This window comes from Pseudorasbora parva, chromosome 9 (genome assembly GCF_024679245.1).
Source record: "Pseudorasbora parva isolate DD20220531a chromosome 9, ASM2467924v1, whole genome shotgun sequence".
Classification (NCBI taxonomy): domain Eukaryota; kingdom Metazoa; phylum Chordata; class Actinopteri; order Cypriniformes; family Gobionidae; genus Pseudorasbora; species Pseudorasbora parva.
In genome coordinates this window covers 19,166,840-19,186,163 of record NC_090180.1, presented here as the reverse complement: position 1 = coordinate 19,186,163, position 19,324 = coordinate 19,166,840, and the positions used below count along the sequence as shown (strand labels likewise).

At 38.7% G+C, this 19,324-nt stretch overlaps 2 protein-coding genes across 2 annotated transcripts in view; one reads left to right on the top strand and one right to left on the bottom strand.

Moving 5' to 3' along the window:
• The first annotated feature begins 1,269 nt into the window (after positions 1-1,269).
• asip2b (agouti signaling protein, nonagouti homolog (mouse) 2b) lies at positions 1,270-3,952 on the top strand. The gene is made up of 3 exons (XM_067453163.1): positions 1,270-1,588; positions 2,761-2,837; positions 3,081-3,952. Exons 1-3 carry the CDS (start codon positions 1,441-1,443, stop codon positions 3,264-3,266), a joined length of 411 nt encoding a protein of 136 aa, XP_067309264.1. The 5' UTR covers positions 1,270-1,440; the 3' UTR covers positions 3,267-3,952.
• Positions 3,953-12,462: 8,510 nt separating this feature from the next.
• Positions 12,463-19,324, bottom strand: part of LOC137089401 (uncharacterized) — a 126,218-nt gene continuing 119,356 nt past the window's right edge. Inside the window, exons 61-63 of the mRNA XM_067452980.1 lie at positions 15,083-15,202; positions 14,664-14,820; positions 12,463-13,421 (exon numbers count right to left, since the gene is read on the bottom strand). Coding sequence (XP_067309081.1) covers positions 13,417-13,421; positions 14,664-14,820; positions 15,083-15,202 — 282 coding nt within the window. The 3' untranslated portion in view covers positions 12,463-13,416. The remainder of the gene's footprint in view (positions 13,422-14,663; positions 14,821-15,082; positions 15,203-19,324) is intronic.

Sequence of the window (19,324 nt, the reverse complement as noted above, 5' to 3'; positions counted from 1 at the left end):
GAATGTGCTGTCATAGCTTGGAATGCAAACGTATTAAGGGCTCTGAGAAAATCGCTTTACTTTCGTCCCGGTTCTCCCCTAAATCATGGGCTAATTTTCATTTTTGGGTGAACTAACCCTTTAAACACTTGCAATTACATTGCACTAAATTTATAATTTCAGATGCCCTTTTAAAAGACTATATAAAAGTCAACCCACCAAAATGGCTAGTAGGAGTGACTCCTTTACACGCAGAATTGTCATGTCTGCAGTTTTCCCGTGGAATTTGGCTACTTTTAAGTTGTTAGTGCCTTTTTAATTGTTTTTCCACTTCATGATTTTCACCCCGTATGAACAATTTTAGCGCTCCAAACATGTAGCCTACAAATTCAGGGGAGAACTTGGCCACCTGCTGGAGAAAATCGTATAGGGCTATTTTTGGTCAACTTTGGAAACCCTGCACACCACTGCTGAAATCCACCCGCATTTGGCAGAAATTTAAATACTGTCATTAATTCTTCCCCCTCATGTTAACAAAAAAGAATGCCATTATTCAAAAAGTTTCCGTTGTAAATAGTGCAGCAGCTGATGCGGTTCACGTGAGCTTCACGACGCATGTGCACGGGAGCTGCACTCTATCGTAAACAGCAGGAGACTAGCACACTATGCACAGGCCAGAACGAAATTGTTAAAATTAAGTCAATTAAGTCATTACATGTCGTCTCAATAAATTAAGGTTGAAACACTGGAGACACATGACTATTTTAACAACGTTTTACAACCTTTCTGGGCCCTCAAAGTGTTAATTAAATAGCTTCTAAAAATCAAGGTGCCAGAAACAACCAAAAATAGTTTTTTTTCTTCACAGTGCTGCCATATAACAACCATTGTGTCATTGTTTTGGAGCCAGCTAGCTTATAAATAATAGGAAGGCTAACATATTCACACTAAAGGCCAAATATAGGCTACTATCAACAGTTCGCAGTGATGCCATAAGGATAAAACATTTTTGGTTCCCCAAAGAACCTTTCAGTGAACAGTTGATTTGTGTGAGGAACATAGGCTATTAAAAAAAATTAAAGAACCTTTTCCCACTATGAAGAGCCTTTTTGCAATGAAAAGGTTCCACTGATGCTAAAAAGAGCCTTTTTAAAAAAGAGCCTTTATTTTCAAGAGTGAACGCTAGAAGCTTATGGCCATAGTGTCAGATTTATTTATTTTATCGCTGTATTCATTTTTAATGCATTAAGGTAATGATTGATGATTGGCAACACATCACGACTTTGGCACAGTCTTTTCTTATTCTTGAGCTGAATGAGGAGTGCTCGAGTGGGCGTGGGTGAGTTTTCGCTTTATAAACCCCGCGAAGGGGCTTCAACACAGACCTCACTTGTTGAGTGATCTATATGAGGACGGTCCAACGCTAACCCGACATACCTTAAGACTCCATTTGATCGGCAAATGACGACGGCAGTGATGAAAGGATTTGTGCTGTTCATCTGCTTGTTCTTCGCAGTTGTTCAGTCCATCACATGCGAGGCTAACAGGATAGATGCGCGCAAAAAGCACGAAAACGACGTGGCGCACCACAGCTCGGCCATAACAACAGGTAACACATATTATATTATTTATTTAAAACGAATCAAAATATTCATTTATCCAGAAGCCAGCATTTAAACCATTTTAAACCATAATTAATATTCAGTTTAGTATAGTTAATGTTTTAGAATGTATGTAGTGTTAATATGTGTCCACCTATAAGAATAATTATTTTGAATTGCCTGTATTTTATTAAATAAATAAATAAATAGTTTTATACCCTCCAAATTAAATATAGAAAATAATATAAATAGTTTCATTCTAAAACCAACATTTTGTAATTTTAGTATAATTATAGCTACTGTTTTATAATAATACTATTGTTTCTATTTTTTATGAATTATATTATATTTTGAATAGTCTGCAAATTAATTTAACATAATTATAGAGCTATTGAATACACTATAGTATTTAATAGTAAACTAGGCTACTTGGTACTCACATTTGTAATATTGATTCTGTCTTTATATTATATTTATTTAGAATATTCTGCTTTGCATATTATTTGTGTGTGTGTGTGTGTGTGTGTGTGTGTGTGTGTGTGTGTGTGTGTGTGTGTGTGTGTGTGTGTGTGTGTGTGTGTGTGTTCCCTTTGCCAAACCACCTGTTTGGCCATTCACTAATGAATTATGTCATATGATGACGCTTCATAATTCCAGCCTTCCAATGATGTTTCATCTTTATACTGATCACATGACGTTAGATCATTCACTCTGGTGACGTGTTGGGTTTCACACATATGTAATCAGGCCTGAATAAATATGCTGTATAAACACAAAGGCTTTGATTCTTCTCAGGGATTTGCAGCTTCTGTCAACGTCACTAATGAGCTTTAGAAGAAAAACGTTTTTTTTTTCTCTAGCATTTTTTCATGCACAGTCTCACCATTCAATACACTGCACTCAAAAGCTCCAGTGAAAGGCTCATTCTTTTCAGCAGGCATCTCATGAACAGGAGATATGACAGGAAATATCTATCTCTGTCTCTATCAAGTGCCACCTGTGTTTCTAGAAACTTAAATGTGGCATGATGTGTGTCACACAGGCACACACACAAACACACACACACACACACACACACACACACACACACACACACACACACACACACACACACACACACACACACACACTAATGTAAATATATAAAGTACTAAACCAGGGCGTTTGTGTGTCCCAACAGGAGTGTGGAATCAGGAGAAACCAAAGAGACTCTTTGCCAGGACTCGCTATCTGTCTCAGCAGAGACATCAAGCGGTGGTACGTTCCACACATCCCTCACTGTTATTTAGGGTCTCCTAAAATGGGGAGCCTAATAAAACAAATACAATATTGTCCAAGGGGCCTGATGCACATCTGTCATTCTGCAAGAGCGACAGTATAATATTCCTTCTTGGAAATCCGAGTTGATCCTTTTTACATTAAAAACCTTGAGTTAATAGAAATGTATTAGCAGTTATTTACTCCATTTATTCGTTTCTCATGAAAATATGTGTCCTTCAGAGACCTAAGCTCAGGCCTGAGGCAATTTCTCCAGCCCAGACTCCAGCGCGGCGCTGTGCCGGTCTGATGGAGAGCTGCTCCTCGCTCACTCCCTGCTGTGACCCATGTGCTTCCTGCCACTGCAGGCTCTTCAACACCATCTGCCACTGCTGGAGACTGGGACACCTCTGCCCCAAGAAGATCTAATGATCCCACACACACACACACACACACACACACACACACACACACACACACACAAATATATCAGTGGTTCTTAGTTGTTTCACTTCAGCATTACGCATCCAATTCTGTTTATCAAACAAAAATATCATTAAAATTGAGTTTAGACATTTAGTTTCTAAATATTTAGAAACTATTTTCTAAATATTTAGGGGGCTATCAGTTGCAACCAATAATTCACCACACAAAATGACGACATTTGTATAATTTGACAAGCTTCTACCAAAATTATTTTGTGCCAAAATACTATAGCGTTCGATTACAACCTTCAATCCATTTTCAATCGAACTGGCATCACTACAAATAATGATTTGGACTCGTCCCTCGTTTTCATTAAAACCAGCATAAATTGAAGTTTCAGAGAGGCATTATAAAGGAAGTGAATGAGGACAATTTTGGGAGAATTTAAAAGCAGTAACATTACACTTGCACTTACATTAAAGTCGTCATGAATTCTTATTTTTTTATGGAATATTTCTGTATTAAATATATTTTTATCTGCCCATCTCATCTTTTCTCTGACGCGAGGGCGGGACAATCTGTCACTCACAAACCACAGCCATCCAAGCAATTCCCTATGGACATAATCAAGTCCCACCCAGTGTTGGGGAAATTGACTTTGAAAAGTAATGTTTTGTTATTCCCTTAAAAAGTATTTAATTATTAATTATTATTTAATTATTAAATATAACAAAAAAAGTTATATTTTTGTCCATGTGTAAAGACCCTTTCACACCAAAATAATCAGGTTGGAAATGCAAATTCACGTATGTACAGTAGAAGGCGCACCTCAAACAAACTTTTCAGCTCTGCTGCCTTTCTGGATTGCAAAAGTTAAAATTAAATTTACTTCACCAATAAAAAACTTTATTCATTTTGAGGAAGACTCTTTAGTGCAAGTGAGATGAGTAAATACTCACATTTATACTACAATAACCATCATGTTTACACACACAACGCCTCTGCAGAGCTGTCAGTAAATGGAAAAACAAAGCAACTTGCAACTTTTAAAAGTAAAAGGTAATGCATTTCTTTACTAGTTACTTGAAAAAGTAATCTGATAATGTAACTCAAGTTACCCCCAACACTGGTCCCGCCCTATATTTTCTTTTGTTTGTGAAGTCGTTTCACTCAGATATACATCACAATGTTTATGTTTAAGAATTATATCTTCGGTTTCATGCCGACATTAAAAGCACTTACGTTATTTTTCTGCTTAAACGTATTATTTCAACTGTAAAGCTGTTCAAAGCATTTCATTTACCGTGATTTTAAGTAGTAAAAGTTGTATATTCATGTTATTTAATGTACATGAGCAAACATGAACTAACAATTTCAGTTTTATGAATGAATGTTAACAAAGATTAATACATTTGTGTATTTCTCATTATTAGTTAATGTTAATGCATTAACTAACTTTAACTAATGGGACTTTATTGTAAAGTGTGAGTTAATGTTAATGCATTAACTAACTTTAACTAATGGGACTTTATTGTAAAGTGTGAGTTAATGTTAATGCATTAACTAACTTTAACTAATGGGACTTTATTGTAAAGTGTGAGTTAATGTTAATGCATTAACTAACTTTAACTAATGGGACTTTATTGTAGTGTTACCAGAGTTTTCTGTATTTTTATTTAGCATTTAGCAAATGTTTGTTTAGAACAGACCTGAAGTTCCACCATCATATGAGAACCACTGCTATATATCACACAAGCAGCTGTGCACCAACAGGATTTACATCTTTGATTTACATACTGCTATGTAGCATTCCATGGATCATACATGACATTAACTGTTCGGTGACTATTTTACTACCATACGACTAGAGCTATTCGCTCTCTTTTTGCACCATGACACTATTGTGACTGCTTTGCCAACTGGAGGTGTTTGTTACAGTGAACACTTGTAGGATTCATGCTGGCAAAGTTTATTTTTTGTTATTATTCTCACAATTTTTCAACTCTTAAGCAAGGGGCATATCTAAGCTAAACTGTTTAACTAAAATCAGTGTAACAGTGCCTAAAAAAAACAACTGAAGTCTTTTTAGGCGCAGTAAATGTGAATCCAATGTTATCCTCATACTGTGATTCTTTAATGATATGTTTAAAGATGTTCATCTACTGTGATCCATTGTCATTTAACAATTTTCAATGTTTCTGATTTCTGCATGGTGGAAAAAAGTGGATGTCAAGCAGATGCTTAACTGTGGATGAGAGCTAGCAAAGAAAAGTTGCTATAGATAAGTATCATCATATATTTCTATCACCTGTCAGGTCATATTGACTGAATATTATTGGGGGGGGGGGGGGGGGGGGGGACATGTTCAATGTGCTCACTACAAAATTCTTTATAATAAAAAACATTTAAACCTGCATTTTGCAAACCTCACTTTCTTGTTCTTCGCAAAAGCTCTAAAAAGGGTCTGCGATTTGATTTGGTGCCAAGACAAATCATAAATCTCCCTAAGCAGGTCTTGATTCATCACAAGTTGTATTTTGTCTTCAAAGACAAAGAGCTGTGCCCTTCCTATGGACTCTTGCACAGTATGTATAAGAGACTGACAGAAACAATTGAATGAAATACTGCAAAAACAGCCCTGCTCTATTCGGGGACTTACATCAGATAAACGTCTGATTCCAGCCAAATTACATGTGGTACATTTATAAATCTGCAGCTGTTTTCAGCATTGATACTATGGTCCATTTAAATCCTGCAGATGTCTTATAAAAAAGTGCTTTATGCTGTATTTTAATAGATGAGACCAGTCATATTTTCAGAAAAGCATGATGCCTAATCACTAACATGTCAGAAGCATCTTGTCTGGGCTAAAGACAAAAAGGACTGCTGAGTGCTCCAAAGTTATGTTTTCTGATTAAGTTAAATTTAGCATTTTCTTTGGAAATCAGGGTCCCAGAGTCTAGAGGAAGAGAGGAGAGGCACACAATCCACGTTGCTTGAGGTCCAATGTAAAGTTTCCACAGTTAGTGATGGTTTGGGGTGCCATGTGGTCCACTGTGTTTTCTGAGGTCCAAGATCAACGCAGCCGTATACAAGGATTTTTTAGAGCACTTCATGCTTGCTGCTGCTGACCAACTTTATGGAGATGCAGATTTAATTTTCCAGCAGGACTTGGCACCTACACAGAGCCAAAGCAACCAGTACCTGGTTTAAGGACCATTGGTATCCCTGTTCATAATTGGCCAGCAAACTCACCTGACCTTAACCCCATAGAAAACCTATTGGGTATTGTGAAGAGGAAGATGTGATATGCCAGACCCAAAAATGCAGAAGAGCTGAAGACCACTACTAGAGCAACCTGGGCTCTCATAACACCTGAGCAGTGCCACAGACTGATCGACTCCATGCCACACCACATTGCTGCAGTAATTCAGGCAAAAGGAACCCCAACTAAGTATTGAGTGTTGTACATGTTCATACTTTTCAGTTGGCCAAGATTTCTAAAAATCTTTTCTTTGTATTGGTCTTAAGGATTCTAATTTTCTGAGATACTGAATTTGTTTTTTTCTTAGTCGTCAGTTATAACCATCAACATTAAAAGAAATAAACATTTGAAATATATTAGTCTGTGTGTAATGAATGAATATAATATACAAGTTTCACTTTTTAAATGGAATTAGTGAAATAAATAAACTTTTTGATGATATTCTAATTATATGACCACTATGTAGAAACCCCTCCTTACACCTTCAAAATATAGATAAAAAACTGTAAAATTTGGTGTATATGTATAGCCTAAATGCTCCTGAAGGGGAGATTTCTGACTTGGTGCAGAAGAAACAAATTATTTTGAGAAAACAGATAATATTCATTGTAATTTAAATACAGAAGCAAATATAATGAAATAAACACGTAAATGTGTATTTTATATTTCTTACGGAAGCAAAATAGCTCCGCAAAAATCTTAATCAACCAAAGAAGCCTAATGTTTATCTGCTTTTATTCACACTGAAAGTTAGCCTGACAAGCCAGACCCGCATCAAGATGTTTGGTCTGGAAACTCACCATAGACAGGGCTCAATCCGAGGGGCGGGATAAACGGTTGTCTTTCAAACTCCCTCTGTACGCGATAGGATAGCGCTACACCAACCAGAGCAACGAAGGTGAAACAGAGCTTGTTAATAGATTAAACATTCACCGTATCCGGTCGGCTAAACTCTGAACACATCTTCCCTTTTTAAGAATGACTTCAGTGCCGTTCTTTGTTTTTTTTCTCAGAGAAAAGCCTACCTCCAAGTCTTCCAAAGTCGTGGTCAAAGCTGATTCGAAAGACCGCCGTTCACCAGTTTCTGTGTTTACTAGAAGCACGCAAACGCAACTCGGCCGTCGTCATTATGGCCCCGCCCGCCGACTCTATACACGATGTGATTGGCCCGTCCAGATTGAGAGGAATACAGCTCAGAAGGGTATTGAGAGTTCCTAGACGACACTTGCGGGCAGATTAAATTTGCTGCCGCTAGGGTGCGTCTAGATTTCTAGGCTAACTGAAAGTACAAAAAAAGGATCAAATTCAGTCCCATATTTACTTTGAGCTATTCCCCCCAAAACTGACTTGTTTCTTTAAACTTAAACATGTTTCAAGCCAATATATGGAAAAAGTATTTAATGTAAGGAATACTCATCACAATAATCATAAGAGTAAACATACATAATAAAAGTAATTTAATCAAGGATTCAAATATACAGTGGTGGTCAAAATTGTTGGTACCCCTGGTAAATATGATAAAATATGGCTGTAAAAAATAAATCATTTTATCTGTTTGATCTTTTATTCAAATAATTCACAAAAATCGAACCTTTCATTTAAGTAAAATAATTAAAAGTGGGATAAATCACATAATGAAATAAAGGCTTTTCACCTAAACACGTTGGCCACAATTATTGGCACCCTTTTATTAAATAATTTTGCAACCTTTTCCCAAGATAACAGCCCTGAGCCTTTCTAAAATGCCTGATGAGTTTTATCTCTCCAGATCTTTCAGATTCCTAGATCTTCTCTTCAGGTCACCCTACTCATTTCCTATAGGATTCATGTCAGGGAACTGGGACAGCCATGGCAGAAGCTTCATTTTGTGCCCAGTGACATATTTTTGTGTTGATTTTGATGTTTGTTTTGGATCATTGTTCTGATGGAAGATCCAACCACAGCCCATTAGAAGATTTCTGGCAGTCAGGTTTTTCATTTTTAATCCATTGGTATTTGCTTGAGTCCATGATACCATGTATCTGAACAAGATGTCCAGGACCTCCGGCAAATAAAAAAGGCCCATAAACATAAAACATCCAACGGTATTTTAGACGTGGGCATGGTGTACTTTTTATCCCTGTTTGCACCAAACCCATCTGGTAGATTTGCTGCCAAAAACCTATTTTTATAGTTTCATCTGACCACAAAACCAGGTCCTTTTTGAAGTTCCAGTTGTGTATATGTAACTGAATATGCTAGTTTGTTTCTGGATGAGGATTTTTCTTGAATCCCTCCCAAACAACATGTGGTGATGTAGGGGTTGTTTTTTGTGTCTTTTAGGCTTTCTGACCCCAAGACTCAACCAATCTTTGCGATTCTCCATGTGTGTTCCTTGGAGAGTATTTGTGCACTCAAACGTTCCTCCTCGCTTTGCATTAGGACAATATAGACACGCATCCTTTTACAGGCAGATTTGGAACATCTTTAGTTGATTGGAGCTTCTTAATTATTGCCCTGATGGTGGAAATGTGGATTTTCAATGCTTTAGCTATTTTCCTACAGCCTCTTTCTATTTTGTGGAGCTCAACAATCTTTTGCTGCACATCAGAACTATATTCTGTGGTTTTTACTCATTGTGATGATGATTAAGGGAACTTGGCCTTTGTGCTTCCTTATATGTATACTCATGTAAAACAAGACCAATTTCATGTTCCTTGTCACCCTGGTGTGCTAAAAAAATAAAATATTACTGGGAATATACTCTAGAGGTGCCAATAACTGTGGCCAACGTGTTTTGGAGAAAAGCATTTATTTCATATTGTGACACCACACATTTTCAATTATTTTACTTCAATAAAAGGTTTGATTTTTTTTATTAAAATAAAAGATCAAAAGGATAAACAATGCATATATTTTACAGCTTTATTTGATCATATTTACCAGGGGTGCCCACAATTTTGACCACCACTATAGGCAAAATATAGAAGTAAACCAATAGCAGACTTGAACGCAACTAACAATACTCCTAACCATACTGTAAGCGTCAAAGTTATGTTCCATTTTGTTCCATTGACTCATTTGTCACGTTTCTTTGTTCAGTTCCCGCCACTCATCTGTCCCCATGGTTATGCTTATTAGTTTAGTTCTGTTCAGCGGTGTCTTGTCGTTGTCAATTAACTAATTTCTGTTTGCTATTTAGTTCTCCTATTTTCTTTAGTCTTGAGTCGGTATCGTCAATAGAATATGTTGCTATTCTGTATGTATAACTCAACTGAACCTTGTTCCTTAAACCTTTGTTTAAGAATTGTATTAACTTAGTTTGAGAATTGTCTTCGCCTTCGTTTCTGCACACACACCGTGACAGAAGACTGGGACCAGAATGGATAAAGAGGACTTTGTTGCACAAGACGGCCATTCATGGAGGATTATGTGGAGGATTACCTAGAACTCTGTCATGAGGCACGCTGGGACAATGAAATGTTAAAACAGATTTTCTGGAGTGGGATGGAGGATATACTCGGGCAGATGCTGCTGCTGTCCTCCCTCACTGTGGGAGTGTCGAGGACAACGAGAGTCCAGAGGACTCCATCTCCCGTACAGAGTCCTGTAATGTATCCTGTCCACATTCCAGAGTCTCGCCCCGCCGAGATCGCCCTTCCAGAGCCTTGGTCTGTCGAGACCACTCTTCTGAATTCTGTAGTTATGCCTGTCCCACCTGAAACCTTTTACCCCGGCCTAAGATGCCAGAGCACTCGTACCTGGCCAAGTTGGCCGCGGTCACACCATAGCCCTCGTCTTTGGCCCAGATGGCCTCCACCATTTCTGGACTGGAGACAGCATTTCTTATTTTAAGCAGGTCGGGTCGGGTGCAGATTTTAATTAGTGCTCCATGTTGGAAAACGGGTCGGATGCGGTTTAACGCACCACGGGTACAGGCAGGTGCGGATTTACAAAATCGGACCTGTGCAGGACTCTGGTCCAGTGTGGACTCCGCCTCTTTTCTCCAGTCCAGAGTGGACTCCGCCTCCTGTCTCCAGTCCAGAGAGGACTCCGCCTCCTGTCTCCAGTCCAGATGTCTCCAGTCCAGAGTGGACTCCGCCTCTTGTCTCCAGTCCAGAGAGGACTCCGCCTCCTGTCTCCAGTCCAGATGTCTCCAGTCCAGAGTGGACTCCGCCTCCTGTCTCCAGTCCAGAGAGGACTCCGCCTCCTGTCTCCAGTCCAGAGAGGACTCCGCCTCCTGTCTCCAGTCCAGAGAGGACTCCGCCTCCTGTCTCCAGTCCAGAGTGGACTCCGCCTCCTGTCTCCAGTCCAGAGAGGACTCCGCCTCCTGTCTCCAGTCCAGAGTGGACTCCGCCTCTTGTCTCCAGTCCAGAGTGGACTCCGCCTCCTGTCTCCAGTCCAGAGAGGACTCCGCCTCCTGTCTCCAGTCCAGATGTCTCCAGTCCAGAGTGGACTCCGCCTCCTGTCTCCAGTCCACAGTGGACTCCACCTACCGTGTCCAGTCCAGAGTGGACTCCACCTCCCGTCCTGAGTCGAGGGAAGACTCCAGCACCGCCAGGGCGTCCTGGTACCAGAGTGCGCAAAGCACGCACAACAACGTGCTTTGCTCAGCTTTAGGGAAGTCACCGGCTGCGCTGCACAGGTCACAGGACTTCAAAATCAACAATGTCACCAAAGAAGTGTGTTTAGACAACTCTGTTCAGTTTGTTCCCTCTATTTTGGCCAATGATTGTTTTATAAACAAAGCCTAGTTAAAGTCAGGATTTGCTGATCATCTAATGCTGAAATATTGAGCGGCCCAGCGATTAAGGTTCATGGTAATGTGTTGTAATGTGTCTGTGAGCTGTTGGCTATCGCCGAATAAGTGCATATCAAGTAAACAACAAGATCACGTACAGTTAATTTATCAATGGAGCATACGATGTGCACTTCCCACATGTACACCTTTTAAAACGGGCAAATACAATTTTTTACGACGATAAAATCCAAGTAGAAATTCAAAGTTTACACAAGCCGTTAAGCAAATATATTCAATTACAGTACATAACACCACTACAGAGACACCCTGCTTTAGTCGTTGTAGCTGCTGCTCCTCTTCAATTTCAGCCCCTGGATCTGATTCTGGATCATATATGTAAGGCTGAATATGATTGATAACCATTGTTTATTTAGGACAATTTTTTCCACGTTTTCTACTTTTTAGCTCCGTCCACACCATATGTCCCCAGCTGCTCGGTTTTATTCGGAAAGACTCCGTACAGTGTATCTTTCTTTTATAAATATGATAAAATTAAAGACTTTTCAGAGATATGAAGGATGCAATACTACTCTATAGATAACCCCCCCCCCCCCCCCCCGTATTTATATTACTCAGTACACCTAAGGACACTTTAAAATAAAGTGTAACCACTTCTTTGTTTCTTTTGTTGTTGTCGTTGTTGTAAGGACTTGGATAGAGGGTCATTAGAAAAATTACATCAACAAAGGGAAGGGAGTAAGGTACTGTAAAATGCTTATTCACATTAACTTCTACCAGGGGTTCATGAACTTTTTATGAACTTTGTTAAATAACTGTTAGATTTCACTGTGATTATTTACAACCACTCATCCCTGACCCTTCTACAAACTGTGTAATATTTAAAAATAAACTTTCACATGAATTATCTGTAGGAAGACAGAACTAGACCACAGATTCATCATCTTGAGTATCATAAATATCTGTTATGGATATATTCTACGAAACACACATTAGAGTTTTCATAGTGATTTGACAAATCTTACATGATCCTCACGAGATCATTCGGTAAGAGGAACCTTTCTGCCATACGTCATGTCTGGAAAACCTGTCATGCATTCCGCTTCAAAGAGTAACAGGAGGACACAAGCCAAATGTCTCCCACATGCAGTCTGTATGCAGATATAACTAATGGGTTTGGATACCATCACTTTAATACAGAAAGATCTATGAGGCTTTTATTGGCAGGGAATCAAATACAATGTAGAGAGATAATGCACATTTAAGCTTACAGGAGGATTTTAATTATTATAAGTTATCATAGGCAGATAATTTAGATCAACTTTTTGAAATGAACATCCATAACTTAATTAAGCTGTGCAGTGTTTAATCTTTTGAGTTAGTTGCTGATTAATTTATAAGAAACACAGTTCTCTTTATTCCAATTACTGAATTAAATATATTCAGTAACAAAGTACTGTGCAAATACCTTTACCTGTGTAATTATTTTGTTGAGCTGCTTGTAATTAAACAAAGGCTAGTTACTGTTAGTACTAGTAATTCACATGAATATTTACCAACATGTAATGTGTTAAAAACAATTAAATAACAACAATAAAAAATATTAAATTATACTTATGTACCGGTTTCTAACTTTACAAATCCATTTAGAAAATAGTGCATACACTGTATATTAATTAGTGACCGATTTTTTATAGAACCATCAATCCCAATAAAGAACGTTTGTTTTTAAGAGTGTATGCATTATATTATATACTGAATTTTTTCAGTGACAAAGGGTTATTTATAATGGAGAAGGTTCTTTAGATTATTCAAATGTTCATCACATTAAGAAGAAAAAAATGCTTCAAGGACTTTTTACTGAAAGGTTATTTAGGAAACAAAACATGTAATGGTTCCTCTATGACATGCCTGTGAAAACTCCCTTTGGAACCTTTGTTTTTAAGAGTGAAAGGTGGCAAATTAACTTCACTCTGTAATTCGTCATAGAAGGTTATAATAATAATAATAATACAAATAATAATAGTGTTAGTAATAAAGACACTAACAGTAATGATTTGTGTACATCCCTGTTCATATTTCAAACTGGTCAGCTGACACTTTCGGTCCGTACTGGAATCACAGCTTAGCTGCAGTAAACCAGGCACCTCTTACGCTGAAATTAAATCACAAGAATTATGAATATTGTGAACACTTTAGCAAAAGGCAGTGATTTAATTAAATGAATAAAATCAGTGTTCATGACACAATGCTTTTAATCAGTTCAAGTGACTACAGAATAGATCACAGTTTGTGTTTGAACCACACAAATGTCTCAGCACAAGTTCAGTTGGCTTTGAGCATGTGGTGCATTTGGCTAAGAGGAGAAGGAGAAGGAGGAGAATGAGAAGGAGATGATAAGGAAGCAAAAGAAGGAAGAGGTGAAGGAAAAGAAAAAGGTGGAGAAGGAGGAAAGGGAGAAGGAGAAGAAGGAGGAGGACGAGGAGGTGGTGAAGGAGAAGAGGGGGTGAGAAGAATGTTGACAATGTTTTCATCAGTTCAATTGGCCAAAGAATGGACAGCAATATGTGCTTGAACCAAACAAATGTCTCAGCATGAGTTCTGTTGGCTTTGAGAATGTGGTGCATTCAGCTAGGAGGATGAGGAGAAGAAAGAGAATGAGATGATAATGAAGAAGAAAAAGAAGGAGGAGGAGGAGATGAAGAAAAAGGAGAAAAAGAAAGAGGAAGAGGATAAATGAAAGAGAGTGGAGGAGAAGGAAAATAAGAATAATGAGGAGAAGAAGAAGAGGAAGTGAAGGAGGAAGAAGTGGAGATGGATGAGATGGAGGAGAAGAAGTAGTAGAAGGAAAAAGAGAAGGAGGAAGAACAGAAGGAGGAGATGAAAAAGGAGAAGAAAAGGTGGAAGAGAAGGAAGAAGAATAAGGAGTAGGAGGAGAAATAAGAGGGGTAGGAGAAGGTAGAAGAGGAGAAAGAGGTGTAGGAGAAGGAGAAGAGAAAGAGAAGATGAAGATGAAGAAGGAGGAGGAAAAAAGAAGGAGGAGGTGAAGGAGAAGAAAGGGGGGGGGGGTAAAGAAGGAGGAGGAGAAGGAGTAATCTGAGTCTACTTTTAAGCCCAGATACAACGCGAATGCTACGGAAATATATATTTTTTTCCTTTCTTTTTTTAAAAGACACTTGCTGTTTCATTGTGATTTTATTGCTTTTTATTTCTTTTAGTTTTGATATCCAGTCAACAGCAATATTAAATGCTCGCCATGCCGTAGATCAAATTACGACCACAGTATTTGTCAAATTAACCTCAATGTGATTTTAGATGACCACCAGTCCTAGTGGTTATCCATTTAAAATACGGTTATAGATTTTGTGCAGTCGTCATGAGAAGAGAGAATACTGACCGCACTGCACTGGCAGCTCCAGTGGAACATAGTTTCTATGACATAGATGGATATAAGCAAAGGCCAGTGTGCAAAAGGCTGGTCTGGAAACATCTGCATGCTCATCACGTATGCACATCAATCCATCGCACTTCAGCATGAACTGCACAGGATCCACCTAAAAAAATACAGAAACCCCCAAAAATGAACACTCATAAGCGCAGTGTTAAAATAAAAATAGTGTGACACAGAGAGAATTCTTCATCTGAACTTCATTGTGTTGTTTACTACTGCATTCTTTCAATCTCTTTTTCATTTCCTTACTTCCCCCAAGGAGTGGATGTCTTTTGATCAATCTAATCAAAGGGATCTTTATATACACTGGCTTGTAATAGTTAGCACATGTCTTTGAGTGGGAGGGAAAAGAGTACAGTAGTTACCACTCTGAAACAGGGGCTCAGAGGAGAATTTGTGGAGGAGAACAGAAATTTGCACGACAGGGAGTCGGCAGTGGCGTTCTGACAGATTTCAGCTGTTCTGCTGGCACATTCCGGGTCCACCTAAAAACAAAGGGCACAAAAATATCAAATTAGAGACACACACACTTTAGTCACCTCATGCCATTCCAAATCAGCATGAAATGTTTCTCTCCTGTGGAGATGTTTTGATTAATTTTGACACTGTCCTTTTTCCATACTGAACCACAAAGGTTCCAAAGTTTGAAAATATGTAACAGCAAATCAGGGTTCTTACCATTAACCAAAACTATTAAAAACATTTCGAATTACTGAATTAAACTAAACTACTATAACTAAATCAATCTGAAATAAAATAAAATATAAATATTAGTTAAAATGAAATGCAAATTAGAAATGTTGCCTTGTCAAATCAATACAATTATTAAAGGGGTGATGAATTGAAAAAACAACTTTCCCTTGAGCTTTTGATATACAGTGCCTTGCGAAAGTATTCGGCCCCCTTGAACTTTGCGACCTTTTGCCACATTTCAGGCTTCAAACATAAAGATATAAAACTGTAATTTTATGTGAAGAATCAACAACAAGTGGGACACAATCATGAAGTGGAATGAAATTTATTGGATATTTCAAACTTTTTTAACAAATCAAATACTGAAAAATTGGGCATGCAAAATTATTCGGCCCCTATACTTTCAGTGCAGCAAACTCTCTCCAGAAGTTCAGTGAGGATCTCTGAATGATCCAATGTTGACCTAAATGACTAATGATGATAAATAGAATCCACTTGTGTGTAATCAAGTCTCCGTATAAATGCACCTGCACTGTGATAGTCTCAGAGGTCCGTTTAAAGCGCAGAGAGCATCATAAAGAACAAAGAACACTCCAGGCAGGTCCGAGATACTGTTGTGGAGAAGTTTAAAGCCGGATTTGGATACAAAAAGATTTCCCAAGCTTAAACATCCCAAGTAGCACTGTGCAAGTGACCACTGCAAATCTACCAAGCCCTGGCCGCCCCACTCTAAACTGATCAGAGATGCAGCCAAGAGGCCCATGATCACTCTGGAGGAACTGCAGAGATCTACAGCTGAGGTGGGAGACTCTGTCCATAGGACAACAATCAGTCGTATACTGCACAAATCTGGCCTTTATGGAAGAGTGGCAAGAAGAAAGCCATTTCTTAAAGATATCCATAAAAAGTGTTGTTTAAAGTTTGTCACAAGCCAGCCACCTGGGAGACACACCAAACGTAGAAGGAAGAAGGTGCTCTGGTCAGATGAAACCAAAATGGAACTTTTTGGCAACAATGCAAAACATTATGTTTGGCGTAAAAGCAACCCAGCTCATCACCCTGAACACACCATCCCCACTGTCAAACATGGTGGTGGCAGCATCATGGTTTGGGCCTGCTTTTCTTCAGCAGGAACAGGGAAGATGGTTGAAATTGATAGGAAGATGGATGGAGCCAAATACAGGACCATTCTGGAAGAAAACCTGATGAAGTCTGCAAAAGACCTGAGACTGGGACGGAGATTTGTCTTCCAACAAGACAATGATCCAAAACATAAAGCAAAATCTACAATGGAATGGTTCAAAAATAAACATATCCAGGTGTTAGAATGGCCAAGTCAAAGTCCAGACCTGAATCCAATCAGGAATCTGTGGAAAGAACTGAAAACTGCTGTTCACAAACGCTCTCCATCCAACCTCACTGAGTTCGAGCTGTTCTGCAAGGAGGAATGGGTCTCTCGATGTGCAAAACTGATAGACATACCCCAAGCGACTTACAGCTGTAATCGCAGCAAAAGGTGGCGCTACAAAGTATTAACTTAAAGGGTTACTTCAGCGATTAGCATATGGCTTTGTATCAGTAGAAACCCAGGAGTATATTCAAATGACCATGCTCCCCCCTCTTATATCCCCCTGAGATGAGAGATTTATGCATTTTATTTCTGGAAAAATTCCTCTCGTGACGCAAATTGACGATATTTGCGTCACGAGAGGAATGTTTGCCCAGAGGCTAAAGACTACAGCCAGCAGAGGGAGCCATTTCCTCATGTTTTCAACTCGTGCATGGGGAATGGAGATCACACTTACAGCACAGCTCAGATACAGGCATTAATTTAAACGGATGCTGAGCAATGTAAGTGTTTTAACTTCTCAAATTAATTTCTATGAAAGTTAAGCTTCCAAAGGCATTAACTGAAAATGCGTTGTGAATGTATGCCGCGAATGTGGTTGCGTTTACCTCAGCTCTCATCACGAGAGCTCATCAGCTCATTTATGACGTTAAATGTAATCTGACTCCTGCTGTGAGACTCACGTGGCAACTCGATCGTTATATTGAACACACGTTCAGTATTTAATTGTACTTTCTGAACTCAGTCACTGTAATCCAGTAGCGGTGGCTTTGGGAATGGCCTCACAGGGCAGCGAAGCATTCTGGGAATTGTAGTCTTTCATCCCCATGAGACAAAAATACATTTTCTGTCTTTTCACAGTCTAGAAGGCACCAAATTCAAAAATAATTTCACATTTCTACTACATAAATGACCCAGTTTAAATACAGATTCATCTTCCCAGCGCTGAAGTACCCCATTAAGTGTCCCACTTGTTGTTGATTCTTCTCAAAAAATTACACTTTTATATCTTTATGTTTGAAGCCTGAAATGTGGCAAAAGGTCGCAAAGTTCAAGGGGGCACTGTATAAAAGGTCATGGTAATATAAGAATATCGTCTAAGAAAAGCTTTTATAGACACCAGGCCCAGCACACCTCTACAGAACGTCTAATCCAGTAGCCCTACCCACCGACTCATGGAGGTGATCGGCTCATGCTAGATAGCCAACAACAATAAACATGCTGAGGAAGATAGCAAGATATTGCGCTATTCCTGGTTGTGGGAGAACACAGTCACTGCATAAGCTTCCTTCGGATCCTAATATTAGGAATGTGTGGTTGAACTTTATTTTTAAAAACATGTTTTTATATGTGAGAGTATTGCATTGTTATAGATCGTTTTGCTTATGTGTATGTGTCTAACAGAAACATACCTTTCTCAAGCTAGACACGTATGGGCCAGGGCTCGCAAAGCCCGGCAGGCCGATTAATCTCATAATATTTTTTTCTTGATCTGTGCTGTTGTCTTAGCCTGACAAGCCAGACCCACATTAAGATGTTTGGTCTGGAAACTCACCATTGACAGGGCTCAATCCGAGGGGCGGGATAAACGGTTGTCTTTCAAACCAAGGTTATTTTCGTAAACGAAAACTGAAACTAAGACTAAAACTATTGGTCAAAAAACATTTTCGTAAACTGAAATAAAATTAAAAAATCTGAAAAAATAAAAAACTAAAACTAAACGAAACTAACTACTCTTACTAAAAAACTAACTGAAATAAAATAATAATTAGCAAAAAGAAATATTTGTTTTCGTTATTAATAAGCTCTATTTAATGTGGTATAAAATCTGACTGTGGCGGTTGAGGGAGTGTCTGTATGTTGCGCTACTGCGCGTGAAGTCATCTGAGGAGATTACCGCTGTCCTGTGACGGACGCGTGCAGACAGTCAACACATCGCTAGTCCTAAACGGCAGTTCACAAAGAATCAATGCGTCCGTGGCAGTGAAATGGGAAATAACACAAGGTAATGAGACGCACGTTGAACTTCTTTTAACTTAAGCTCACTGTTTTAGAATGCCGTTTCTTACGCGACGAGAGACGCAGGCGCAAAAGTCAGCAACTATAGTAGCAAATAACGTTACTAGCCTACTGTGCGTTTGAGATTTCATGTTTGCATTATATTGACAGGCTCAAAGGTGTTATCATAATCATTTACTACTAATAATATTATTATCTGTGTGGAGACATTTCCCCACAAAGTGGGAATACCAGGACACACACACACACACACACACACACACGTTTGTTTCACTATATAAGTGAGGACATTGCATGGACTTCCAATGATTTTATATCAGGTTAATTATATTTTATATCCCCTAACCCAATCCCTATCCCTAAACCTACCCATCCCAAGAACGTGCAAAACAATAGATTTAAATAAAAACATATTTTGGCAGATTTATAAGCCTTTTTAACTAGTGAGGACATTTGACTGGTCCTCACTAGTTAAAAAGGCTTATAAATAATAATAAAGTTATCATAATATTTTACTAGATAAATGAGGACATTGGTCCCCTTTACA

Coding starts and splice junctions, on each gene's coding strand:
- asip2b (XM_067453163.1), top strand. CDS start 1,441: ATGACGACGGCAGTGATGAAAGGATTTGTGCTGTTCATCTGCTTGTTC. Junction 1,589..2,760: donor CAGCTCGGCCATAACAACAG/GTAACACATATT, acceptor GTGTCCCAACAG/GAGTGTGGAATCAGGAGAAA. Junction 2,838..3,080: donor AGCAGAGACATCAAGCGGTG/GTACGTTCCACA, acceptor TGTGTCCTTCAG/AGACCTAAGCTCAGGCCTGA.